Source organism: Sceloporus occidentalis, unplaced genomic scaffold, assembly GCF_023333645.1.
Source record: "Sceloporus occidentalis isolate IW3139 unplaced genomic scaffold, rSceOcc1.0.p SCAF_9, whole genome shotgun sequence".
Lineage (NCBI taxonomy): Eukaryota > Metazoa > Chordata > Lepidosauria > Squamata > Phrynosomatidae > Sceloporus > Sceloporus occidentalis.
This window is the reverse complement of record NW_028316989.1, coordinates 4,589,994-4,617,705: the sequence shown is the minus strand read 5'-3', so window position 1 is coordinate 4,617,705 and position 27,712 is coordinate 4,589,994. Positions and strand designations below refer to the sequence as shown.

The window sequence follows — 27,712 nt, the reverse complement described above, 5'->3', positions numbered from 1 at the left end:
TGTTGGGAAACGCCAGTCCTGCCAAAGGAGATAGTCGCACACAGAAATTAAAACCAGTAGTTTTTCAGCAACCACCATTGAAACCATTATGTTTTTGGAACAGGAAGATGCACATTCTGTCCCAGTTTGTTATTGTTATTGTTGTTTTGTTTGTATATCTTTATTAATTTATATCTCAGATAACACACACAATCCCAGTTTGTCCTTTGGCTCAGGCAGCAAACATATTTGGTTGCATGCTTTGGGTCTCCAACTGGAGCATAGATTTTGGCCCTCAGTAACAATAGAAGGGTTCCCATCTCGGCCATGAAACCCACTGAGCGACTTTGGATACGCCACACGCTCTCAGCCTCATGGAAGGCAATGGCAAACCTCCTCTGAACAAATCCTTTCAAGAAAACCCCATGATGGAGTCACCATGACTTGGAAACGACTTGAAGACACACAACAATATCATTCCACTTTCTGCAGAAGCTGGAATAAATTCCAAGTATGGCTCTTTTATTTACATAATAAATTCTATTCCAAGAAGCAAGACGCCCGTATAGGACCTGAGTCACCACCAAAGTATCTTCAGCACATTCCTTGAAGAGCCAAGAGAAGCGGATGGAGGTGACCAAGCTTGCTGATGGCACCAAATTGTTCAGTATCATGAAATCCACAAAGGTTTTATGGTTGGGAGAGCATGCTTCTCTCTTATATTAGGCTATAGCTGAATCTCACCAGTGAAACCAGTGAACTTTAAGTAGATGCAAGCTAGTAAGGAAGGATGTTCTTCTATTCCACTCCCACTCCACCTTGCTTAGGCCTGTTACAGACTGCCAAAATAAAGCTGCTTCGGATCTCTTTGGAGGCATGCTATTTAAATGATGCATGGGTCCTAAGAGTCCGGAGGTCGCGCCAAAGCCACACTCCATTCCTAAGCACTGGAGTGCAGCTTTGGTGCAGCTTCCGGACTCTTAGGACCCATGCATCATTTAAACAGCATACCTCCAAAGAGACCCGAAGCAGCTTTATTTTGGCAGTCTGTAACAGGCCTTAGTCTCCTTTCCTCGGAAGGAGACCCCTTCGCCTTTCAGCACCATCCCAGCATGTCAGTCTGTGATGTCTTGAGAGATTAGTAAGGCTGAAAGAAGCTTATCCGAAGCTCCTTTCTCAAGACAAGGGGCGGTGTGGTCTACGTCGCTGGGCCCACAATGTTCTCAGTATGGTCTGATAAGAAGGTGCGGCTGCTCTTTCCAGCAGCATTGGAAGCAAACTTTTCTGAGAACGGAGCTCAGCCCTCTCTTATCTTGCAGATCCAGTGGGATCGCTTTCTTCGTGTAAATGGGACACTCCCCAGACAGACCCAACATTTGAGAGGCCCATTTTCTTCATTTGCAGCCAACCACCTACATCTGAGAGAAGATGTTGTCTTCCCACTCCATAAAATGCCATGTGAAAGACAGAGCTTGGAAAGGTTCCTTTGATTACTGCTGCCAGAGTCTTCCAGCGCTTTGAGTTGGAGTACCAAAAAGTCATCTTCCTATGTTCTAAGCACCTCTGGTGTAACAACTGACATGTGTAGCAGTTTGAGTGTTGGACCAGGTCTCCAGGAGACCAGGGTTTGAATCCCCATTGAGACCAGGGTTCAAATCCATCAAGGAAACCACTTGATGGCCTTGGGCAAGTCATACCTAGGGCTGCCATAATTGTCCACTTTTACCAGGGACAAAATGTAGGACAAATTCAAGACCAAACTGTAGGGCAACTGCAGGACAAAACTCAGCTGAAAATGTAGGACATTTAAGGTCCACCATTTTTCTTCAATGTCCTACATTTTGGGCTGAGTTTTGTCCTGCAGTTGTCCTACAGTTTGGTCTTGAATTTGTTCCACATTTTGTCCCTGGTAAAAGTGGACAATTATGGCAACCCTAGTCATACCCAGCCTCTGAAGAAGGCAATGGCAATACATCTCGCCAGGAAACCCCCATGATAGGTTAGTCTTAAAGCTACCATAAGTCAGAAATGACTTGAAGGCCCATAACAACAACAAAGGACCTCTGATATTGTTATTTCTCATAGGGTAAAATTCCCCCTAACAATTTCTGTGCCTTCAAGACACCTATGGACTTATAACAACCCCATTAATTTCATAGGGTTTTCTTAGGCAAGAAGTACTCAGCCTATTGCATCTGGTATTTGATGGCGGCCTCCCATCCAAGTATCAACCAGGGCTGACCTTCTTAGCCTCCCAAATGAGACCTGGGACCAGGTGCCTTTAGGCCTTACATCCCCAACAATATCTATGTCTCAATCTCATAATAAGCTTTTAAGCAGTAAAAGGAGCATGCAAAGCACTACGCTTGGTATTGTCCTTAACAAGCAGTCTTTAACTATCTCAGCTATAGGACCTAGCATTTAGCCACACTTGTAACACAGGAGTCTATTATTAGTCCTGGTAGTAGCAGTATTTAGAGTATAATGCTGGAGCAGGAGTCTATTATTAGTAGTGGTAGTAGCAGTATGTAAAGTATAATGCTGGAGACACAGGGCTTTCTACAATGCAAGTAAGTTCTTTCATCATTTCTGATCAAACAGGCTTCGCAGGTTTATAAAGCAAGGCAGAATCCTGGATGTGTCCAGATTGCAATGAAGGGAAGTGCAGGCATGCTATGGTAATGTTAGAGCCCATACAGACAGGCCAAAATAAAGCAGCTTCGGGTCACTTTGGAGGTATTCTGTTTAAATGATGCATGTTTCCTAAGAAGCCAGAAGCTGCGCCAAAGCCATGCTCCAGTCCTAAGGACTGAAGTGCAGCTTTGGCGCAGCTTCTGGCCTCTTAAAATGCATGTGTCATTTAAACAACATATCTGCAAAGTGACCCCAAGCAGCTTTATTTTGGCCTGTCTGTACAGGCCCTTTGTTACTTTTTCACTTATACTACTTGTGTAATATCTAATGTTCAAGAGGGTTACCCATTGTGCAGAGCAGAAGTCGCACTCATGGTGCCCTATCAAACAGCATACCTATACGGTATAGCCAGTGATACATAACCTCCGACATTTCACAAATGAAAACCAAAATATGTGTGGCCATTGGCCAAGCAACACCAGACTGTGGTCAAGATGACAAAAGTTATTTTTGCAATATTTGCATATATATATATATAATGAGATATCTTGGAGATAGGACCCGTCTAAACACGAAAGTTGTTTATGTTTCATATACACCTTGTACAGATAACCCGAAGGTAATTTTATATATAATATAAAAACAGGAGGCAAACAGCTAATTCTAAAACTATTAGTTATAATGGTTTGCAAACTACTGTGCTGGACTTCGGAAGCGTAATTATAAAAATTACTTTTTAAAAGAACTTTCCGCGCACGACAAGCTGCCAGACAAATATTTGCACTCCAAGGCCCCTTTGAAGTGCTACGAAATTAGATTTCCCAGCCATTTCACATCTCCGTGCCAATTTTATTAACTTCCTGTGGTTTTTTAGTCCCTGAAGCTCTTAAAGTGGGGCTGGTCTCGGAGTCGGAAGCCTCAGATTTCATCCCAGAGGCCCTTCGGAGGGCCTAAACTCCCATTTAATTCCCTCTTATCTAAGCGTGAAGCTTTGGTGCAAGTGGGAGAGGCTGCATTTCGCCGAGCAATTATGCCATCTTTTGTATTTCTTCCTTGACCCAAGTCTCTTCAGTAACTCGTCTTTCTGGTTTGATGGGCCTCCGGTAACATAGGCAAAGCTGCAGCTTTGGGAAATTGTTGTCCATGCTTCTGTGATGTGTTGGTAGGCCAACAAAAAAGAGAGAAATGACAGTGGCAACTCTGTGCTAGATCTTGTAGCACCTTTGAGACTTAAAGAAGTTGGCAGCATGAGCTTTCCTAGACTTCAGTTTTTCAAATGCATATGGTAGAGTAATGCTACTCCACTTTATGCATCTAAGAAAGCAGACTGAAGTCTACGAAAGCAAGATCAGACTGTGGTCAAGATGGCAAAAGCTGGAAGCTTAGGGCCCCATCAGGGATGCTTTTCTGAGCCAGTGTAGCAGTAATACTATTTGTCATGTCAGAACTGAGGAAACCCTGGTTCAGGTTCTACCATTTAGGCTGCATCCACATTACAGAAATAAACCAGTTTGACACCACTTTAACTGCCATGACCTGATGCTATGGTAATTCTGGGAATTGTTTGTTGTGGCAGCAGAGCTCTCTGGCAGAGAAGGCTCAATATCTCACAAAATGGCCATGACATTTGCTGTAGCCTTCATTCGCTGAGGCCTCAGTTGTAAGTGACATCCAACCAGCTGCCCATCTGTGGCATTACATTTATCTGCCATTTCCAGGCACTCCATGCTGTAAGCAGATACTTGGGAGGAGAAAGATGCAGCTGCAGATGTGTTTCGAACAGATAGAGGCTTACCCTACTTCTGAATACCATCTCTCTTGATGGCTAGCATATTCAGCAGCTGCATGCCATTTTCAAGATGTGCCATCGTTCCTAAGAGAAAAGGAGGAGTTGCTTGGTTGAGCCTAGATATCAACTGTACAAGAAGGACCTCCCAAAATGTGACAATATGGAGTTATCCTGTTCAGTATTCCAAGCCACTACTCACCAACCAACTCCATTCCATTCACTGATCTCAATAATCTGGACTTTTTCCCTATCCAATGGCCAGTAAGTAAGCATTTGGTACTCACTCAGCCTCTGTTGTGTCAATGCAGAGTAGTCCCCGAAAAGGATTGCTTCCCCCTAAATACCATTTTTGTAATTTTCCTGCAAACCTGAGAAGGTTTACAAGGCTGTTGCTACTGGTCTCTTTTACAGAGTTGGAATTCATTCATTCATTCATTCATTCATTCATTCATTGAGTGCTTGGAAAAGTTGCTTGTCTGAATTACAATTCCTCACTAGCCATGGTAGATTATGAGTTGTGGTCCAAAAAAAGTAACTGTTGCAAATTCTACTCTTTTGTGTGGATCGTGCTATTTTGACAAAATAAAGGACTGTCATTTGGAGGGCGACAGTGAATCCAGCAACAATAACAATATATTTAGATCTCACTGCGGCTTTTGGACAAGCACTTTTCAAAGGTTGCCCCACACAGAGCACATTACAGTGATTCAAACAAGATGTAACAAAGGTGTGTGTAACTAATGTTAGTTGAAGGTGTCCAAAAGTTTGGGCACCAGCAAAGCAGCATCCTCACAAACCAAAGAATGCCATGCTCTGAGCATGTTCAGAATGTATTTCTCTTCCACAAAGAGCTTGGAGGGCGGATGGGGAACCAGTTTTGTCGCTCACATTTCTAGAGTAATTAATCTGAATGGGGGGAAGCCAATTGTGGGCAATGCTGGTTCACGTGCGCTTGTGCTGAAAAGCAGTTTCACAACACTTTTTAAATTGACTGTGCCTTTCAAGAGAAAAAGAAAGAGGTAATGAACAAACTGAAATCCTCTACATGACTACTCAGACACGAGTTGCACTGCGTTTGGATATCAGATTGCAGCATAGTTTCTTGGAAGTAAACTCCATTTAACACAATGGGGTCTACTTTTGATTAGACATGTATAGGACTGCAGAATAAGGGTTCAAAAGCCTAACCATATAAAACAAAAACCAACTCTTGGCACCAACATACCCTCCAACATTTCAGCAACAAAAATGGGGTCAAGATGGCATATGTTATTAATGAGAAAGAATAGGCAAGCTAGGACAGTCTGCAGGAGTTTGCTTTTGCCTAGGTCTACTGGGAAGGGCAAGGTTCTCCTTCTTCTGCTCCTTTCCAGTTCTCTCTTCTGAGTTTATTGAATGAGAACTACTTTTTGGACACCCAAATCATTTTGCTGCAACTGGAGTAAGGCTAAGTTCAAAGGGAGAAAGTGAGAGGAGGAGCAAGAAACTGGGACAACTAGCTTCATTCTTTCATGACCTGACCGGAAAGAGCTTCCAGCACAGCTTTTATTGCTCACTTACAAAATACACATTATTGTGAGATACACGATGTTAGTAGAGGGAAAGCCTATAAAATGAAGAGACGCAGGTGGAGGCTAGAAGAAAGGTACTTTGTGTACAAAGAAAACCAGTTGTTTCCAGCAAACCTCCTCTGAACAAACCTTGCCAAGAAAACCCCATGATAGCTCTGCCTTAGGGTTGCCATAAGTCAGAAACAACTTGAAGGCACACAATACACACATACAATAACTGCACTGCTGTTGTGAACACAGAATAAGACAAATGACATATGCAAGGGGAATAACAGAGGTGCTGACAATTCCCATCTTCCATAGCCAAATGAGATTAAAACATGCATAGAATAATGATCACATACATAAGACACTTTACTGCTTGTGCCGAAAGAGACTAACACGGCTATCCCTTGGATAGCTTTTGCTTGTTAAAAGCAAAAGGACTGTTTTCTCATAGTCCGCTTGACTGTCAATGGCAATTCTCGCTCCGCCAACAGAGCCAGAAATATAGGCGCCCTTGAAGTACCCTCGCATGTGAAATGCAAGCCAAGGTTGTACACAGAGTCCTTCTTCGTGGATCTGGTCGGCTGCGTGACTCAGCAATAGCAGCAGCAAAATGGACTTATACAACTATTTGTCAAGAGCTTCACTGCCCCAAAGTGGTAAAGCAAGGCACTGGGAGCAACTCTCCTGTCTCAGCCGTTCCAAACCAGTCATTTTTAAACCCTGCTATCCATTATTATGGTAATATTTCTCTTGCAGTATTTTCCAGTCCTCTTTTGCAACTTGGTTATTAATTTATTTACAAGAAAAAAACAAAATACCAATAGATAAATTTCAATATTACAATATAACAAAACATCCACCGCCAAGTTATCGTCTTATATTATCGATCCTGCTATGTCTTCCATACTCTTTTCTTATTCTTGTGTGATTGTTTATCCGATTGTTACCTGAGATCTGATATTTGATATTTGATTTGATATTTGATCTTTTTAATTTGTTGTCTGCTTTTTTCATCTAATTCTATCTTGTATTATTATCTATTGTTTTATATGTATTTTGTAGGTTTCATTTTTATCAATGTTATTGTATGCACAGCGCTGTGTAAATCTACAGCACTACATAAATAAAGTATTATTATTATTATTATTATTATTATTATTATTCAAATTTATATTCCTCCCTCTTGTTCAGGCCTATAATCCTCCTGCCCTCTCTTCCCCTCTATTTCTCCTTTCTCTTTCTCCTTTTCTAATCTTTCTTATTCGTCTCTTAAGACTTTATCACACGGGGGAAGATTGGTAGTTTAAAAAATGATTATCCTGTGAAAATCACACAATCGTGATTAAAATGCGATTAACATTTTCACACGCAGCACGATTAAAGAGTCATTATCTCAAGAATAACCTGGGAACAACCATACAATAAACAGCAACAGACCACGCAATAAACTGCAAAAACCACGCAATAAACAGCAACAAACCATGCAATAAACAGCAACAAAACATGCAATAAACAGCAACAAATCATGGGATATTCCCATGCAAGATTTGTTGCCGTTTAATGCCAGGTTATTCCTGGAATAACTGGAGGATCCATCTAACAACAAAATATCTCTGATATTTTGAAATCAATGTATCTTTCATTATAATAAATGAATGGATGGGGAGATTCAGATGAAACAGAAGACCCCCGAGAAAGCCATACTTAATGCCTCTAAGGATCTTTTCAGACATGTGTTAAAACACTTCGTGGCCGACAGTTTCCACACTATCTATGTGCCATTGGATGCCCTCAAATGTATGAATGACTGCCTGGAGTCTGTATATTCAGCTGCATTTTCACCTTCCCTGGACAAGAGCATTGACACAATGACCTCCGTCTTGTTTTTTCCTGCCAATTGTCCAAACATGACACCCGCCTGGTCCTTCTATTCCCCTCTGCAGCACTTTTGCTAATCCTCCATTCGCAGGTCAATTAATGTCATAAAATTTGACATCCTGTCGCCCGGCGTGTAAGAAAATTGCTTCTATGCAGCCTCCGTCATGTGCAGTCATGGTCTCGTTTTTAGATTTGAAGTGAAAATCTGGAATCAGCAACTTTCACAGACTGAAGTCTACTTCCTCAGATGCATTTGGTGGAAAGCTCATGCTGCCAACTTCTTTCTTTCAGTTAGTTTCAAAGGTGCTACAGCCTCAGAGGATGGCAATGGCAAACCCGCTCTGAAGAAATATCAGAATTTCATAGCATTGAGGCATGGCAGTTAAAGCGGCATCAAACTGGATTACTTCTGCACTGCGGATGCAGTCTCATAGCGGTTCAGAAGTGGAAGACGCTGCTTCGGCGAGTGGTGGAGTCTCCTTCTTTGGAGGCTGGATAGTCATCTGTCGGAGGTGCATTGATTGTGAGTTCCTGCATGGCAGAATGGGGTTGGATTGGATGTATCTTGCAACTCTGTGATTCTGTGAAATAACAAGGGAAATTGGAAGTATAATCCGATGGCAATCTGTACGCAATCATGGGGTTTCACGTTATTGCATGAGAGGTGATCACATGCAATTTCAGGCAATGGCAAGCTATTTTTGGGCAATGGGAAGCCAGTTCAAATGCAATTCGAATTAACGTACATTCGCTGAATTAGCAAATTCACATGAATGCGTTCTGGCCCCACTTTCTTTTCCTTTGAAATTAAGAGAAATCCTTCTGCGTGATAAAGTCCTAAGCCTTGTGTACATTACTCCCAAACTCTCTCATCTCAAAACAGAGAAGCGCCAGGCTTTGAACCAGGGCTCTCTCCTAAACGCTCTAACATCCAAGCCCCAAACCCTAAGCATATAACAGTGTTCCACGTGTCCTTATTATAAAGAATGCAGTATAGAATATAATAATAGGTCCATAGGCTAGGAAGTAATGCGATGGATGCGACAAATGGACAGTAATGCTTACCTATAATACAGGATACAACAGTAAAGGCTAATTATAGTTTCATGGGGTAGGAAATAACGTGATGGATGCAACATGTGAACGTTAACAAGAAAATGTATTGTGCAAAATGCAGCACTGAAATCTAAGTATAGTGTTCCTGTTGCAATGCTTCTGTCTCCCATCTTCATGCAACTAATGTAACGAACATTAACAACCAAAATGCTTATTATTGAACACTGGAAGTGATGAAAGAGAAAACAGTCACAATCTTACTATTTTTGTTTCTATTACTGTTTTTAGTAAGTCTAGTAGCAAATATAGCTCAGAGATCAGGCATTTGGCTGTCAGTCAAGAGGCTCTGGCCCAAATCTAAGTATTCCCTTTATTCTATATTCTATATTCATTATTATATTATTATAATGTAATATAATAATAATAATAAGTATTGTAATATCATTATTACAATAATTATTATAATATATTATAATAACTATTATAATATTAATTATAATATACTTACTAGTATAACAATTATAATATACTAACTATTATAATAATTATTATAATATAATATCATAACTGATTATTATTGTACTATAATAATAATTATAATATCCTATACTATTATATTGTTATAATATAATATAATATCTATTATAATAATAATATAATAAATATTATAATAATAATTATAATAATATTAATTAATACCCAGCTTAATTAATTAATTTCATTTTTTTACACCACCTTTCTCTCAGAAAGGTACCCAAGGCGGCTCAGAAAATAAAAACATTAAAAAAAACCTTTTAAAATATAAAAAGTGTTTTAAAAGTCTCGTAATAAAGCTGCCTGCCTTTAAAAGCCTTATACAGTATTAGAAACCTCTCTCCATCCTTCCCCACTTAAAAAAGATTCGAACCCGGAAGTCGGCGCTCCCGAACCTCGCTGGTGTGACTCTAAACCTTTTCGTAACTCTATCTTTTAGAATCCTGCGCCTGGGAGCCACGCCTCTTTTATCCCCTTGCAGCGTTGGCGGCGTTGGCGTTTCGCGTCACTTCCGGCGCGCGGCCAGCCGCGACCCGGAAGTAGAGGATGGCTGCAGCGCTGCTACGTCCCAGAAGGCAGGAAAAAGGAGGTAAAGGTAAAGGAAGGGATGGGGATGATGGGTTCTGCAATGGCAGGCGGAGACTCTGTGAGAAACAATTCAGTTTAGGACCGATTTAACTGCTATGGCTCAATGCTGGGGATTCTGGGAGTTGTAGTTTTGTAAGACATTGAGCCTTCTCCGTCAGAGAGAGCTCTGGTGCCACAATAAACTACAATTCCCAGGGTTCCCTAGTGAGCCAGGGCAGTTAAAGCAGTCTCAAGCTGAATAATTTCTGCAATGTGTTTAGGACCAGGAAAAACAATGCTAGAGCTTGATATATTTAATAATAATAATAACAATAATAATAATAAAACTATTATTTGTTTATTTGTTTGTTTATTGTTTACTTGATATATTTATGGGTTCAGTCTGTGTTGGACTGTTGTGGCACCAGAGAATAGCTCACAAAACTACAAATCCCAGGATCCCATAGCATTGAGTTGTGGCAGTTAAAGCATCATTTCTGCAGTGCAGATGCAGCATTAGAAAGATCTCAGTGTACATATAATCTCAACACACCTCATATTTACTATGGAATATAGAAAGTTGTGATACGCTTTTGTATGAAATATATATATATATATATATATATATGTTTGTAATTTTAGTGTAAACATATTGCTCTATATGTTATAGAGCTAACTGATTGTGGAAGTTTTAAAGGGTTTTTATTATTATTATTATTATTATTATTTGCAATTTGATGGCTATAACCTGTATTTGGTTGCCATGAATGAACTGTACATATTTACTATGTCGCTGTAGGAACTGTAGGCTGCACACAGCTACTACGCACAGGACTTTGAATGGTGGGTCGGAGGGAGTTGTGGGTCTCCTATTTGTCTCCTATTGTGGGGCAAGCACACACTTTCAAATAGAGAGGAGCAAGCGGGAGAGAGAATGGTTACGAATACAGCTGGCCTTCCCCAATTGACTTTTGCAGGTTTGATCATCTGCAGCTTTGAGTAATATGTCCTCTTTAGTAATCTCTATGCCATCCTGTGCAACTCTGCCACAATTGACCATAGAGTTGTGCTGGAGAACCTAAGGCCCCATACAGACAGGCCAAAATAAGCTGTTTCAGGTCACTTTGGAGTTATGCTGTTTAAATGATGGATGTGTACTAAGAGCCAGAAGCCGTGCCAAAGCTGCACTCTAGTCCTTAGGACTTGATCATTGTTTTTGCATGGCTTCCAGACTCTTAGTTTGCGTGTATCATTTAAATAGCATACCTCCAAGTGATCCAAAGCAGCTTTATTTTGGCCTGTCTGTATGGGACCTAAAAGTCCCTAGGAAAAGCACTTCTCTAGGCATTTGTAGGTCCTCCAGCATGATTCTGTGATCAACACCTAGCAGATGTTGACCACAGAGTTGCACTGGAGGACCTGGAGGTTCCTAAAGAGATGTTCTCTTAGGTAAAAAAAAAAAAAAAAGAATACGGTTGGTTTTATATTTACAGTTTTCCCACATTCCCAAAAAGTGGTGCACCCCTGACTTCAGCAAATGTGGAGGGACCACTATACCTTACACAAGCTATCAGTCCAATTCCTTTTAGATATATGGGCTGCTGCTTTTGACATGGCATGCCAGTGTTAACGTTTCTCCTAACAATGCCCCCTTTCTTTGCTTTCTCTAGGAATGCTGTTTTTGACGTCAAGTTGGGATGCATCCATCAAAATACTCAGAGAAAGAGGTCAGTTGTACAGGTCGGCTTCCTCATCTGACAAGAGATCATATATTATATGGCTTTTGTTCTTCACCAATGGCATTACATCTTATGGCATTACATGGTCAGGGCCCACCTGGAATATTGTGTCCAGTTCTGGGCACCACAATTTAAAAAGGATGTTGAGAAACTGGAGCATATCCAAAGGAGGGCAACTAAAACAGTGAAAGGTCTGGAAACCATGTCCTATGAGGAACGACTCAGGGAGCTGTGGATGTTTAGCCTGGAGAAGAGAGGGTTAAGAGGTGATATGATAGCCCTGTTTAAATACTTGAAAGGATGTCATATTGAGGAGGGAGCAAGCTTGTTTTCTGATGCTCCAGAGAACAGGACCCGGAACAATGGATGCAAGCTCCAGGAAAAGAGATTCCACCTCAACATTAGGAATAACTTCCTGACAGTAAGGGCTGTTCGACAGTGGAACACACTCCTTCCTTGGAGTGTAGTGGAGTCTCCTTCCCTGGAGGTCTTCAAACAGAGGCTGGATGGACAACTGTCGGGGATGCTTTGATTTGGATTTCCTGCATGGCAGAATGAGGTTGGACTGAATGGCCCCTGTGGTCTCTTCCAACTCTACGATTCTATGATTCTACATAAGAGCAGGGACAGGTTCTGTGGATGGATAGGCACATTCTCCAGCTCTCTTGCGTTAACAGGGTGACAGGAAGGAGGGATAGATATTAAGCATCGATCTCGCTTTCCTCTGCGACAATATCTCACCCTGTTAGCGCCGTACCTCCCATTTCCCTGTACAACTCCGATAGACATTTCACAGATGTTATCACAGAACCCAACAATGTTCCCTCGTTTCCGTCTCCCTCCATACGTCACCATGAGGTAGAAAATAGTGTCTATCAGTAATTAGAGTTGTAATATTAGTACTGAATTAGACAATCGGATCTTATTTCTCAACCCTAGACCATAGATGTCATCAAATTAGACTACAAAGCAATAGGGGAGATAGAAGTGTAAACAAATTCCTCAGATAGAGACATAAGGAGTTATGGAGTCCTGGGTTGTCTGGGGGCGGGGGGGAGGGGAACACAATAGAATTCAATGTTCCCATCTAGAGCATGGGCATTGATGAAAATTAAAAGGGCACCAGTGATCAGGCACCTCACCCTCCAATCTTGTGGCACTTTTGATACTGAGTGAAAGAAAGAAGTTGGTAGCACAAGCTGAGCTGTGATAGTCTGGCACCAACCAGGCTTGCCCAGCTGCTATCTTTGCACTGCTTTTTCAGGAACACACGTAATTTTAATGTTTAGTAAATGTTAATTTTGAACCAATTCCATTTAAATGAATCTCTTACTCTTGTGTTTTCCATTTAGTTTCCACATGATATGGCTTCTTTCAGCTTTTCTTGCACGGAATTACTAAGGAGCGTCATCTTAATTAAACAAATGCAAAATTTTGTTCAGAGGTCATTACATTTCAAAGGTAAGTGATCATAACTTCAGATGGTAGTGTAATAATTTGGAAGACAAATTTCCAGTATCACATCAAACAATTGCTGAAGTTTCATTTGCTCATTATAATAATAGAGATGCTGCCTTCTTCTTCATCTTGCTGTATTTAAGAGAAGTTTGCCAGAGTTCTCTTTTAAGAGAAACATCTGTGTGCAGCAACACTGAACACTATTTGTGATTTAGGATTAGGAGTGTCATTGCACTTGCACATTTGAAGAGAACTCCTATTTGAAGTATTGGATACTTCCTCAAGAGGCATAAAGCAGAATAGTAAAGTGTGGTGTATGGATGTTGGAATATGGCTCTGACAATATGCACACCACCTTAAGTTCTTTAAATGAGGTGACGAAGACAAATGTTATCTTTGTTAATAATAACTTGTTGTATGACTGGTTTCTGTGCATATTGGGTATGAGGAAGGATGTTACCTTAATATAACTGCAACATTTCCTTTTCAGTTCCTATTTGTACTTTTGGTTCTGGCAGAAATGCTTGTGCCTTATGAATCTGTGACATCTGGCTGGCAGTAGAAGTCCTAGCTGTGTGTGTATGCTCCCTGTCCTGAAATGGGTAGGTGAGTATCTGAATGTTGCCTAGGCTAAAAGCAATAGGTATGTACTTGGTTGGAATCAAATAAACATTAAAGACTATTTAAAATGTTCTGTTTGCAGAGTTTGCAACTTATTTAAATTGACCATGAAAATATTCTTGTACACAGAATGATTTGCAGCCCGGCAATTTTATCTTTAGTGTGTCACTATATTATTTTACAGTAGCATTTCATATGGTCTGTTTTTGTTCTTGTTTTTAATTTCAGGATCAGCATCTCATGTCTGTTTCCTGCTTCTTGGCACTTTAGTCTTTCCCCGGTTGGGTGCCCTCGGATCCTGAACACCGCATTACGACAGATTGTAGTCATTGGGCTACTGGCTGCTGTATTTTTCTTGCTGTACTATTCTGTTTTAAAATATAGCAGCCAGAGGGACAAAAAGATGCATAGGTAAGAACAAACAATGAGACAAAAATGTGTCCCAAAGACTGGGGGATTCACAACTGAAAACAACATAAGTCATGCCTTGTTTAAGTATGTGTTTTTAATGTGCTTCTGCATCCCTGTAAATGGAATCAGATTTGGAGTTTGTATGGTATATACTTGATGGTTCATTGATTTCAGTGGAACTCACTCCCAAATCAGTACAGCTATGGTCTCTTCCAGGTATCTTGCTCGAGTAACAGACACAGAAGCTACAGATACCAACAACCCCAAGCTGAACTATGGCATCATGGTGGACTGTGGTAGTAGTGGATCTAGGATATTTGTTTATTGGTGGCCAAGACACAATGGCAATCCACATGATTTACTGGACATCAAACAAATGAGGGACAAAAACAGGAAACCAGTGGTTATGAAAATTAAACCAGGTAATGGGAAGAAACATTACATTTCCTCTCTAGCTCACTGACAACCTGTTTTGAAACTGTGTCACAAGAGACTGTAGTCACAATATGTTGTTGTTGTTGTTTTACAAAGCAGTTACAGTTAGTAAAATAGGTCGCTGAGTTTTTCTCTTTATATTCGGGGTAAACAGTGTAGTCCAGTTTTGCGTTTTACTGACAAATCAGTCCCACTAATTTCATGTCCCACTAATTTCCAAGTAAGGATGTTAGAATAATAGGTGAGAAATTTGTTCATCTAATTAAGCATCGTTAACACAGCAGACTTTCATAGGAATATGTTGTTGCAGTTTTTTAAAATAATGGTTTTCATATTTAAAATAGCTAGAACCATACATAATTTCACTGTAACCTGGTTCTGGTCGTTCTTGGAAATAGCTCTATAAACAGTTGTATCTTAAAAACAGAAAGTGTCTTTTTTTTTCCTTTGCACTCTCATAACTTTTGATATGTATCTATGTATATCTTTCTTTCCAGGCATTTCAGAATTTGCTACCTCTCCTGAAAAAGTCAGTGACTATATTTTTCCACTTTTGAGCTTTGCTGCAGAACATGTGCCCCGTGCAAAACACAAAGAAACACCTCTCTATATTCTCTGCACAGCAGGAATGAGAATCTTGCCAGAGAGGTGACTTGAATCTCATGTTTCTATTAGGGTTTAATGTAGAAAACTCAGTATCATTTCTGTTTTAACTTATATTTAAATTATGTGGAATCTTACAGCCAGCAAAAGGCAATCCTGGAAGACCTGCTGACTGATATCCCAGTGCATTTTGATTTTCTCTTTTCGGACTCACACGCAGAAGTTATTTCAGGAAAACAGGAAGGTAAAGAAATCATTTTAAAACATGACAAAATCAAATTACAATAATGCGACAGATTTTCAGTGGGTTGACAGGTAACTGGCTTCTTTAAGAAAGAATGTCAAAAGAATGTACAGATCATTGCTCAGGAGGAGGAGAATGAAGAAAAGATGCACCCTTCCCTAGGATGCCTATGTTTAATTAATGTTGATGTTTTGCACCCTCTTTGCTCAAATGCCTGGAACAGTTGTCTAAGCAAATTACCGTGCTGGAAGTTACTGTACAAGGCATCCATATAATGCAATATTCTTTTTCTCAGCTTCACGTTAAAATTATTTTTGAACAAAAATGGAATGGAGCAGTGCTATAAGAGGAGTGGAGGTGAAGGGACAAGGCTTTAGGGAGACTGAAAATGGTGGCAGCTGGCTAGTCGGGAGAATAAACTAGGAATAATAGGCTTTGCTTGTTCAAGCAGTGAATAGAAGTAGCTGGGGTAATTTAATATAGGCAGAGACTAGAGCACTTTCTTTGAATTCAACAAGGGAACAATCTAAAACTCAAGACATGCTTCATCAAATCAAGTGTTCATCTGAGTGTTGCATATTGTAAAAGTTTTGGGTAATCACTTGTATTACTCCTTACATTTACAAGATTGACGGCCGTGCACTTCTTACAACTCATTCATAGTTCTTGCATGTCCTTTTAATTTGATTGCCTCCTCCTCTTCTTATCTATCCATTTTTAATTCCCTATACATGCACATAATAGCCTGATTATTGGTACCTTTCTTTTATTCATCTCTTGATTTACTCTTCTCTGAATCTGCACCTTTTCAAACCTCTTTCCACCTTATTCTGTTTTTACAACAGTTAGTATAACTAAAGTACAACAGAGTACTTTAGATATATGTTTCTGAATGCCAGGGGGTTAATTTAGATGGTCCTTGCTTTCTCTTCCAGTTCTTTGATTTTATACCAGGATTTGAGACTGGTTTACTCATGTGCCAGTATAATGGGGATAGAAAGGGGAGTCCCAGTCATACTTTGAGAGAATGTATGAACAATGTTGCCTGCAGGAGTGATTTATTTAATTCTTAAAGAAAACACTGCTTGAATATTTTGGATGTATATATATGTTAAACTTTCTGATTTTATTCCATAACTAAATAAAAAATGTTTACAAAACATTATGTTAACATTTTCAGGAGTATATGCATGGATTGGCATCAACTTTGTCCTTGGCAGATTTGAACATACAGATGATGGTGAGTATAAATTAGTACAACATATACCTTACATTGTAAATGAAGCTGCTGTTGCTACTTTACTGAATGGGCAAAACTTAATCATGATCTGCCAATTGCTGCCAATGTCATCACCTTCTTGCTGTACTGGTCTTATTCAAGTAAATGGAAATAGTTTAACAGCAGTGCTGGGTGGATTGTGGTCCATATTAGGTCTGAATAATCTACAATATAAGTTTCTATTAGAAAACAGATGCCAGGACTTCAGTAAAGATGCTAGTTACAGAAGTGGTAACAAGCATTTTAAAAGAAGCTCTTTTTTTCTTGGTGTGGACATAAGAACTGCTCTTTTCTTATTGGACCCAGAGGTCTAGCAATTCTGCCCCCAGCAGTAGCCAGCCAAGCATCTCTGGCTGCTCACAAGCAGGACATGAAGTCGGTGTCTCTTTCTTGTCCATGGCACCTAGTTTGTACTACTGCCATTCATGAACACTCCAAATTAGGTGTCACAATTTAATTTTTTCCCTTTTTATTTTAAAAGATTTTAATAATATAATTATTATTATTATTATTATAATTAAAAACACCAAAGCTGCTTCTGCAATCATTCATCCTACAGAATATGTAAAAATAGAAAAGTTATTGCAACTTGTCCTTATAAAGATCCAGGTAAATTCATCAATAAAAGGCCAAATATTAATTTCATTAGCTTGAATAATTCCCCCACCTTGGATAAAACAAGAGTTCAAATTCATGTGAAAGGAGTTTTCCTCTCGTTCTCTTCAGCCCTTTCTCCCTTAAACACTTATTCCTTTAGTCTGGACAAGAGACCAGGGATTGAATCCCTGCACAGCTGAGGAAGCCCACTTGATGACCTTGTGCAAGTCACACACTCTCAGCCTTAGAGTGAGGCAAAGGCAACCCTGCTGTGAACAAATCTTGCCAAGAAAACCCCATGATAGGTCCGCCATAATTTGGAAACAAGTTGAAGGCTCACAACAACAAATTGCAAGTAGACAGGAAAGTTGTCTAAGATAGTTGTCTTACTTATATGAACAAAGGACAGCTAAAAAATAGTTAATACAATCTTCACAAAATATATATTATCCAGAACAATATATGCATCTTCATTAGCTGACCTTTCTTCTGTGCACATTTTTACACTAAAAGAACCAGATTTTCCAAAATTAATAATTTTTGTCTGTCTTCTGTATTGCTCCAGTTGTGCTAACTTTTTCATCAGTATAATCCTTCCACCAATAATCCATATTTCCATTTTCCAAATATTTCTAGTTTTTAGCAATTAGTATTTTAGCTGCATATACCAGAAATGTGATTAACATTTAATGTTGTAACTTCTTATTTAAGTAAAAATCCTTGATGCATATAGCCTACCTTTTTGCCAGTTTCTGGCACCACATCTTCTAGTAATGAATCCTGTAAATTAACTATGTGAATAAATACTTTCTCTTTTCCATCACATTGTATGATAACCCTTTCAGATGTTACACACAAATTTCCATATATTACATATATGGGCCGTGTTTGCCTTTACCCCAAACCATGGTTAAGTGCATTGCCGCTGAAAGGCTTGTATGTTCCCTACTCCTCCTCCAACATAATGTGCAAAAGGAATATGCTAAACTTTAGTTTCAGTTTAGCTGATTCTGGTTTTTTCTTTACATACAAACCATGGCATGGTTTAAAATAAACAGTCAGTTTCTTCAAAAGCCACAGTGCCTCGAGTTTTCCTGCTTTCAACAAACTAGTGTTCATTTTAATCAAAATTCTTAATTCATGCCTAATGACACTTTGCAAATTTAACTTTATTAGTTTCCTAAGATGAAACTGAATTCTTGCTTATACCTGTTCTCAGTTACAAGAGCAGCAGGAGCTGGGGGCACATGAATCCAGCATTTATATGGGCTACTTTCTACCTGTGTATATCATGCTAAATTATGGTTAAGTGTTGTGCACAAATTCAGCCATTGTGTGTGTACATAGTCCATAATCTATGTACCTCTGCAGGGTCTCCCTTTAGTATTTTAAGAAAACCCAACCCCTGAAAGCCCTTAATTTTTTTGCTTTTCTCTGTATCTTTCCCAGCTCTGTGATATCCTTCTTGAGATAATGCACACCAGACCTGTACAAGGTATTCTAAATGTGCTTGCTTAGAATGCCATTGTAACACATGCTGTTTTATTTCTCAGTCCTTTCCTAAAATTGTTAAAATAGCACTTATCTTCTCTCACTAGAGTCTAACATTCCTTGTTCCTTCTTAGCTCTCTGTCATGCTGGATCACTGAAGCACACTCTGCTCAAAGGAATTGTTTATACAAGGGTAGGCATGTTTGCATGTAACACTAAACCATGATTTAGTGTTCTGCCACAGAAAAGCACACAGGCCTATATGCTCTTCTCTCCTCCTATAGCGCAAGATGGAAGAAGACTAAACTAGATATCCGTTTCACTTTAGCAGATTCCTGATTTGTTCTTACCTGCAAACATGCAACATTGGTTTCTTGTAACTCAAACAACAAAGTGCCACATTGTACCTTAAAGTGTTAAAGATTTGTGTAGCGTGAGCTTTTGTGATTTGGAGATTATCATCAGATGTATGGAGTATTCTCCAAAATTTCAGGTATATATAAGTACACACAGACGTCCTGTATAGTCAAAAACAGTTTGGTGTATAGCCAATGGCAGAATCATAGATTTGGAAGAGACTCTAAGGGCTATCTAATACAACCCCATGCCACCCAGGAATATACAACTAAAAACCTCCTGATAGGGCTGCCATAATTGTCCACTTTTACCAGGGACAAAATGTAGGACAAATTCAAGACCAAACTGTAGGGCAACTGCAGGTCAAAACTCAGCTCAAAATGTAGGACATTTAAGGTCCACCATTTTTCTTCAATGTCCTACATTTTGGGCTGAGTTTTGTCCTGCAGTTGTCCTACAGTTTGGTCTTGAATTTGTTCCACATTTTGTCCCTGGTAAAAGTGGACAATTATGGCAACCCTATTGAGAGATTGCCATCCAACCTCTCTTTAAAAGCCTTCAAAGATGGGAGTCTTTGAATGAGACGATCTATACCACTGTTTAACATATGTGCCATGTTTAACAACTCTTACAGTCAAGATGTTCTTCCTAATGTTTAGATGTTCAATGTTTAGTCTCAAGAGTAGCAGAAAACAAGCTTGTTTCATCTTCTACATGACATCCCTTCAGATATTTATGGATGACTATCATGTCTCTCAGTCTTCCCTTCTCTAAGATATTCACACCCATTTCCCTAAGTTATTATTATTATTATTATTATTATTATTATTATTATTATTAACCTTTATTTATAAAGCGCTGTAAATTTAATTCCTCATAAGGTTTGGTTTCCAGATCATCTTGGTCACCCTCTTCTGGACAAGTTCCAGCTTGTCAATATCTTCCTTGAACTGTGGTGCCCATAAGTGGACATAGAATTGCATTTGTTTATTTTCCTTCCCCTATCAGTGTTTCTGAATATAATTTCTCTTTGATTTCAGTGTCTATTATCTGTTGTCCAACCGTGTGTGCCATATATATTCCTGAAATTCTGGATAACAGTCTTGCACCTGACAAAGTTGGCTGTAGTCCATAAAGGCTCTTTCTATAATCAGTTTGTCAATCTTTTAAGGTGCCATAGGACTATATAGTGTTGCTTATACTGTCTCTCTACACCCACCTATACCAAAGACTTAACACTGGGATGTTCAGGCTTTAGTCAAGGTAGATTCATCCTTTGCAGTCTGACAAATCTTTGACATTAGTAGCACTGAAGGTCGGCCATTGCTCCACTGTCAGGTGCTATGGCATACAAAAATGTGGGACTCAGGTCCTAAGGAAGATTCACTCCCATTATTCATTGCTGCTGCTTCTCTCTCATTGTCTTTCAGAAGATGATGCTCTGGTAGAGGTGCATATACCTGGCAGTGAAAACAAGGAAGCCATTGTTCGAAAGAGGACTGTGGGTATACTTGACATGGGTGGTGTGTCAACTCAAATAGCGTATGAAGTCCCTAAAACTGTAAGCTTTGCCTCTTCACAGCAGGTTATTATCTGTACAACTTTCCTTCTTTTCCTTTTGTTTTACCCTGTGTTTTAACCCATATCCATCAATTCTTTTTCTTTTCGGCATTATAAGTCCTGTGCCATTGTGTGACATCTTCATCCAGAGGCAAAAGAAGACATGTTCATCAGCTAAGCAATCCCCATGTATAACTTTCATTTCATAAATTTATTTAACCAGTTCAGAGTCTTTCTCTTGATTATGGTGCAGAATTTTGATCTCACCCAGATATCGTTCTGTTTAACTTTTGCTGTAAGAATTGTAATATGCACATTTTATTTCTGGGTGTTAAAATTATATCTGTTATATATTGTGGTTACTATACAGTTTGTACAATTTTAGATCTTTTACAATACTGATTATTTAATTAAGCAAGGAAATGGTTGTCATTTCCCAAAAGAACAATTGAAAATGGAATATGAACAAGTGTCATTTTCTTTGCATTTTAATTAAATAGTGTAAACTGTCAAATATTTATTGCATTTAGTAGGAATCTGTTTTTAAAGCTCAAGAAAAGATGTAAAAATTTAGCAGCCAATTTCTAAAAACAGTAGCAAAGAGCATACAATGTTGAGGCCTTCAGTGTGGCGCATACTTTGTGTGCTGTTGTTCCCACATCTCTTAGCACTCACCAGGTTCACTGTCCTGCCTGTTTTATATGTCTACATTTTGAAATAATTTCCTAAAGACAACTCAGAAGCTATTGTGCTCCTCATCATCATGTTAGATCTTATTAGTCTTTATTGCCAATGGGTTATGTGAGTCCTAAAGGCATTCCAACAGGCAACTTCAGCCCAGAGTATCATTTTGCAGTGCCCAGAGGAAAGAAAAGGTTAAGCTAGAGACTCATAGGAGGTTGACATGGCCCTTATGTGAACGGTAAAGTGTATGAGCCAGCCTTGGCTCTAAGATCAGCTACTGAGCCCCTGTTTTCTGGCCATCAGTTACAGATAATTAGGATTACAGATACAGACAACAAAGGCCTTTTCAGGGCCTTTCCTACTATTCTGCAACTTCTTCCCTAAGGAAAACATCTGTGGCCCAATCTTTGCAAACTTAAGAAAAACGTAGGGCACTCTTGTGTTAATCCGCTTCTTAATTCATTGTGATTTCTTCTCACTAACTGCAGTTAATTTCTTTGGAAGGTTGCTGTTAAATTTTAAAGAAATTTTAACTTTCTTTTTAAGTAACTGAATAGTTGCATAGCCTCATGTTCTGTTATTGCCGGCCCTGGGAGTAACTCTTCTGTAAAAGGTGTTATAAAAAGTAGTTAAATTAAAAGAGAGAGGGGAGGAAAAGAAGAGACAAAAGATGCAGGAGGGAAATATGGGCATGCATATATTTCCTCATGGACAGAAGACTGAATTCAGTGGGGTGGGATCATGAGCTGTTCAGTCTACATCTGTTCTTTCAACATTGATGGTGTTTCGTTTAGCTCTTCCCTATTGAGTACAGAGATCTGAAATTATTTTGCTGTATTTATACTCTTTGAGTTATGCAACATAAAGCAAAGTTGATTGTCCCTCATTTGATGGCTTGCAGGAGGAAGTAGCCAAGAATCTCCTTGCAGAGTTTAATTTGGGATGTGATGCTCACCAAACTGAACATGTATACCGGGTCTACGTAGCAACGTTTCTTGGCTTTGGTGGGAATGCTGCCCGGCAGAGATATGCAGACAGCATATTTACCAATACAGTATTTAGAAACAGGTAATCTGTTATGACTGACTTGACTGTTAGGTTCAAACGATTGCACTTTTTATATGCACAATATTAAATCTTGCCCACTGAAATAGTCAAGTATTAAAGCAGGTGATGGTTACATTTTACCTTTACATTTTTGTTTTGACTGCAAGATTCTGTTTTCATATATTTAGTTAAAGACTGTTTCATTAATTGTGTAAGTAAAATTAATCTAATTATAATATTTGTTACAGTTTACAGTCCTAATTCTCAATCGTGTCCCACCTGACACATGAAGCAAAAAAAGTTTATTTCACTTTTCTTGTACTATTTTGCATGTTACATTTCTACCTATTGAATCTCTGGGTTAGATTCAGAGTTTTGCTTCTGCAACTGATAGATTGCAAAGAGGGTGCAATCTATCAGTGGCAGAAGCAAAACTCTTTTGTGTACACAATTAAATGTGGCAGACTGACATGTGATATAAGGTTAGTTCCCAAAGAAGACAACATTGCCTCCCACTGCCCATGTTTCCTATACTTAGTGGCAAGCTAGACTTTGTACACGTAGCTGTGGGCAGTACCAAAATAAAGGAGTGCAAAAGAGTCTTGAATCCCTCCCTGCTGTGCTCATGCACCATTCACTATTCATCGAGTCCTCCATGTATCCATTTCAGGGTACTGTTCTCTAAGGCAGAATGGTCTGATTCTATTATTCCTGCTACTCTAAAGAATTCATTTTTAATGGTGACATTTTGGGGAGGAGTAACTTTCCTCAATTTTGCTTACAGGCTTCTAGGCAAACAGACTGGTATGACTTTGGATACCCCCTATTTAGACCCTTGCCTGCCTTTAGATATTCAAGATGAAATCCAGCAGAATGGGCAAACGATGTATCTCCGAGGGACAGGAGACTTCCACCTGTGCCGTGATGTTATTCAGCCTTTCATGAATAAGACAAACGAAACACATACCTCCTTGAATGGCATCTATCAGCCTCCTGTGCACTTTGAGAACAGCGAGTTCTACGGGTTTTCTGAGTTCTATTACTGTACTGAGGATGTGTTAAGGATGGGAGGAGACTACAATGCTACTAAATATATTAAGGCTGCAAAGGTAAAAATGCACTCTACCCTTGTATAATGTACAGTTAGACCAGACATAGGCTTAACTCCCTTCTTCTCCATGAAGCTTATAACTGACCTCAGGACAATCATTTTCTCTGTTTGATCTGTTTCGTAGGATTATTGTGAAGGAAAAACTTGGGGGATTAATCCTTGTATATCACTATAAATACTTAATATATAAAAGCATGGATATATAATCTCTGCATCCTTTTTATTTCTTTCCCAGGATTATTGTGCCACAAAGTGGTCTGTTCTGAGGGAACGATTTGACCGTGGACTTTATGCATCACATGCAGACCTTCATCGCTTGAAGTAAGTGTGGCCTTCTGTGACTGAATCTGTTCAAGCAACCTTGGTTCAAAACACAGGATGAGTATTGTTTGTTTATTCTATGCAGGTATCAGTGCTTTAAGTCAGCCTGGATGTATGAAGTGTTTCACAGTGGCTTCTCTTTCCCCATAAATTATGGAAACTTAAAAACTGCATTGCAGGTCTATGATAAAGAGGTGCAATGGACATTGGGGGCTATCCTTTATCGAACACGATTTTTGCCTTTGAGGTATGGTTTGACATTTCTCTCCATTTTCTGTAGTCTTCACAGAAAACTATGGAGCATTTACAATCTTTGGAAGTTTTGCCTCCATCATACTTTCCTGAATATTATGTAGATGCTCACAAAGATGGGAACGTGGGTGGTCACCGATGTCAGCAGATGTCGCATGTTGCTTAACTTCTGTATGCCCATAGTGATTCTTCGGTTGTGGGTCTGGGGAATGGTGTTAACAGCTGTTCATGTTGCTAAAGCACAGTTGCCTCCTTAGAATAGTGATTTCCCCTATAAAGGTAAAAAACAGGGGTAGGCAATGCATGTGGCCTCCAGGACTGTTTTTGTGGTCCCTGGGACCACTGTGTGTGTGTGTGGGGGGGGGGGTAATTACACCCAGATAAGGGGCTTAGTGGCATTTTGGTATACATTTGCCCGGGTCGATCATTTTTTGTTTGTTTTTTAAAGGAAGTGAACAGCTAGTAATTTCAGTTCACTTCCTATAGTTAAAAAGGTTTCTCATTTGGGGTCAGTTTTGTTTTGCGGGGGGTGCAAGGCTTCTGGTGGTCTGATACAGCCCCCTAGTCTTCCATAGTTGCCCCACTCAGTATAAGGGACATTGAGGAGAAGACTATAATCCCCGCAATTTTGTGTGAGTATTTTCCCACCCACATTAGCAAAGCACTTGAGTGAAGAAGATTGACAGACAGGATGGAAGGTGCAGAATGCAGTAGAATTTCTTTGTAATGACATTGTAAGGAGGCTCAAATACTTTTTCTTTCTTTCTTTCTTTCTTTCTTTCTTTCTTTCTTTCTTTCTTCAGAGATATACAGCAAGAGAACTTCCGAGTTAATCACTCCCGTTGGCACAGCTTCTCCTTTGTTTACAACCATTACCTGTTCTTTGCCTGCTTCTTCATAGTGCTGCTGTCCATTTTGCTATACCTGCTGCGCTTGCGGCGGATTCACCGGCGAATGTTGCTCAGTGGCTCCTCTTCTTCCCTCTGGATTGAGGAAGGCCTCCCATCACAGAAGATCCCAGGGGCCTTATAAAGTCCTGAACACTAGCCTAAGACTTGCTCAAGAAAAGCCATTGTTTTGCCTCAGGGTTCTTCTCTCATCCCTAGAAACCATTGTCTGGGCCTCTCGCTGCAGTTTTGGAATCAGGAGGATGAATTTCAACCCCCATCTGGAAAACTGAGGGGGAAAAGCAGGGTCAAACTTGGCTTGGCTATACTGAGGGAACAGCAGCCAAAATTATTTTATAGCTGTTACCTTAATAGTAAATGCACTTTGTTGGGGAAGGTGGGGGGTCAGGTGGGGCAGTGAAGACTTGATGCCAGTAAATGAATAAAGGGGCAAGTAGCAAACTGATTTGCCCTCGGTGACTGATGTGATTATTCTCTTACTATGTGGTAAGCTCACGTCTTGGCTTTCTCGTGGATGAAAGTGACTCCTAAGGCATGGATGGAAAATACATGGCTCTCCAGATACCATTGGACTGCAGTTCCAGCAAAGTGTGTGCTGAGGAGATGATGGGAATTTCAGTTCAGAAATATCTGGAGGGCCACACATTTCCCATCCTTGTCCGAGGGCTTCCAGCTAAGGTCCACTGTTTGACAATATGCACCTGAGCCACTCTGGTCATTGGTAAAGTACTCTTTTGATTCATGTCTTCCTGGTATGATCAGCAAACAGAAGCTTTAGCAACATTTTCCCGTAATATTCATTGGCTATTTACTCCAACTGATTTATTAAAAGCCTTTAATGTTATTTATTTAGCATTAGAAAACACTCCCAGACCACCTGCTAAAAATTAATAATGTGGCAGCCCCTGCTCACACCTCCACAGAAAGGGAAAATTAGAACACTTAATTCCTAATTACAAAATCCATGTGATAACCTGTCTCTTGTTGATCTGCACAAGAGCCATTGATCCTCCACTATAGGAAAGTTCAATCAGAGGCCACAAAAATTACCTTATATACTCGTAATATCAGTATTGCAAACAATACAAATAACAGTGTGTTAGGAAGCTACTGCCACCTCCTGGCTTCTTAGGCTGGGATCAAAGAGCAGAAAGGAGCAAACAGCAAGGCAGATGCAAGGAGAGGAGAGAACTTCAGTCTATCCCCAGAAAAAGGAGATTTTAGCTGAGGTAATGGGATTTCAAGAGCCTTTTACTTGTATAAGCAATTGAACACGACTCTTCAATTGCTTATACAAGTAAAATCCTCTGTTGCTGCTTCAGCTGGAAGCAAGGATGTTAAAGAGGTCTTTACGTTTGGCTCATTTTGCATAGGATGGAGCCGGCCTAAAATCCTTGCACAGTTCAAAATGTAATCTCTTTTTCTAAGATGCTGATCAGAGTTTTAAATACAGAGAGTGACCTGTAGTCTTCATCTGAAAAATGGAGATGTGATGCTTGCAACATCCTTGCAATATTGTCATAGAGAAAGTTTTGCAAAACGCACCGATGACGTTGAACTGTCAACTTTGGCTGGGGTGTTCTTTGTGTGCTTGGGTAGCAGCAGTTGTGCTGTGGCAGAGATTGTGTGTACCTGTGATATTTTATTCTTTGACCTGACAGTAAAGTCTCAGTCATTCTGTGTAACGAAGAATCAGGAAAGACTATGGAGCACTGGAACAATGTGTCTGCTGGCATTTCCTCATTTCTGGCTATAGATGGCCTTTTTTTACTTGAAAGAACATGTCCATAATTTAAGCTGTCATTTATGTTAATATCTCATAAAATACAGGCTTTATCATATTAAAAAACAGCTTCTGGTTTCACTTCCCATTCTGAAAATTTTGTGGTGAACCTCTGGTCTCATGGTCCCTTTATTAGAATCTCTTCCAGATATTGGGATCGGGGGAAATAATTTCTTATCTCCAGCTACAGCAGATGGAGCTCTATGAGGTAACAATTTCCAAAACCATTTTTTCAAGAGTTGGTCTTGCACACAATTCTTTGTCTTGTGCATTCCTATCCCTCCTGATGTGTCCCCTTCCAAATTTGGTTTGGAAGAGCTTCCCCAGCTGACTCTGGGAAGCCTGCAATCTGCATTTTCAAATCCAAATTGAGGCTAGCAATTCGCTCTTCTGAAATGAAAAGCTGAAGTTTTCTCAGAATGTGAAATGCTGAATCCTGAAACCCTTTAAAACAAATGAAAGTCACTTGGCCTTTGAGACCCTGAATTCCTACCCAAAGCTTTTGACACCCTGAATGCCAACAGACATTTTAAAATCCCCATTTCATATTGAGGATGTTGGGTTTTAGAGTGACTTCAGTCATCGCGATGCAATCACATTAAGTAGGCAATGCCCTTTATTAAATTCACAGCTTCTGTTTCTTCACTCAAGGCAATTAGCAGTATTGTTCAAATAAAAGCAAATCCAAGGAAAACGTAAAAACAGGTTCAATATGTAATTTAGGAATTTAAAAAACAGTACATGACTTATCTACAGAAATATGAAGAATCTTCAGAAAACATGAGAACCGCAGTGGCTACTGGATTCTTCCTTTC

The 27,712-nt window shown here is 39.6% G+C and overlaps 1 protein-coding gene across 7 annotated transcripts; it reads left to right on the top strand.

Moving 5' to 3' along the window:
- Window positions 1-9,948: 9,948 nt before the first annotated feature.
- On the top strand, window positions 9,949-27,594 carry ENTPD4 (ectonucleoside triphosphate diphosphohydrolase 4). Of its 7 annotated transcripts, none has more exons than XM_089537582.1 (15): window positions 9,949-10,024; window positions 11,667-11,723; window positions 13,088-13,196; window positions 13,712-13,799; window positions 14,043-14,225; window positions 14,442-14,647; window positions 15,158-15,308; window positions 15,404-15,507; window positions 16,688-16,747; window positions 20,662-20,816; window positions 22,377-22,543; window positions 23,307-23,631; window positions 23,869-23,954; window positions 24,040-24,201; window positions 25,010-27,593. In XM_089537582.1, exons 4-15 carry the CDS (start codon window positions 13,792-13,794, stop codon window positions 25,236-25,238), a joined length of 1,836 nt encoding a protein of 611 aa, XP_089393708.1. In that variant the 5' UTR covers window positions 9,949-10,024; window positions 11,667-11,723; window positions 13,088-13,196; window positions 13,712-13,791; the 3' UTR covers window positions 25,239-27,593. The 7 variants fall into 7 exon arrangements, with proteins under 7 accessions (XP_089393708.1, XP_089393710.1, XP_089393711.1 ...); XM_089537584.1 differs by having other exon boundaries at window positions 13,684-13,799; window positions 20,665-20,816; XM_089537585.1 differs by having other exon boundaries at window positions 13,684-13,799; window positions 20,662-20,792.
- The last annotated feature ends 118 nt before the right edge of the window (window positions 27,595-27,712 follow it).

Coding starts and splice junctions, on each gene's coding strand:
- ENTPD4 (XM_089537582.1), top strand. Junction 15,309..15,403: donor ATGAGAATCTTGCCAGAGAG/GTGACTTGAATC, acceptor GGAATCTTACAG/CCAGCAAAAGGCAATCCTGG. Junction 23,632..23,868: donor AATATATTAAGGCTGCAAAG/GTAAAAATGCAC, acceptor TTTCTTTCCCAG/GATTATTGTGCCACAAAGTG.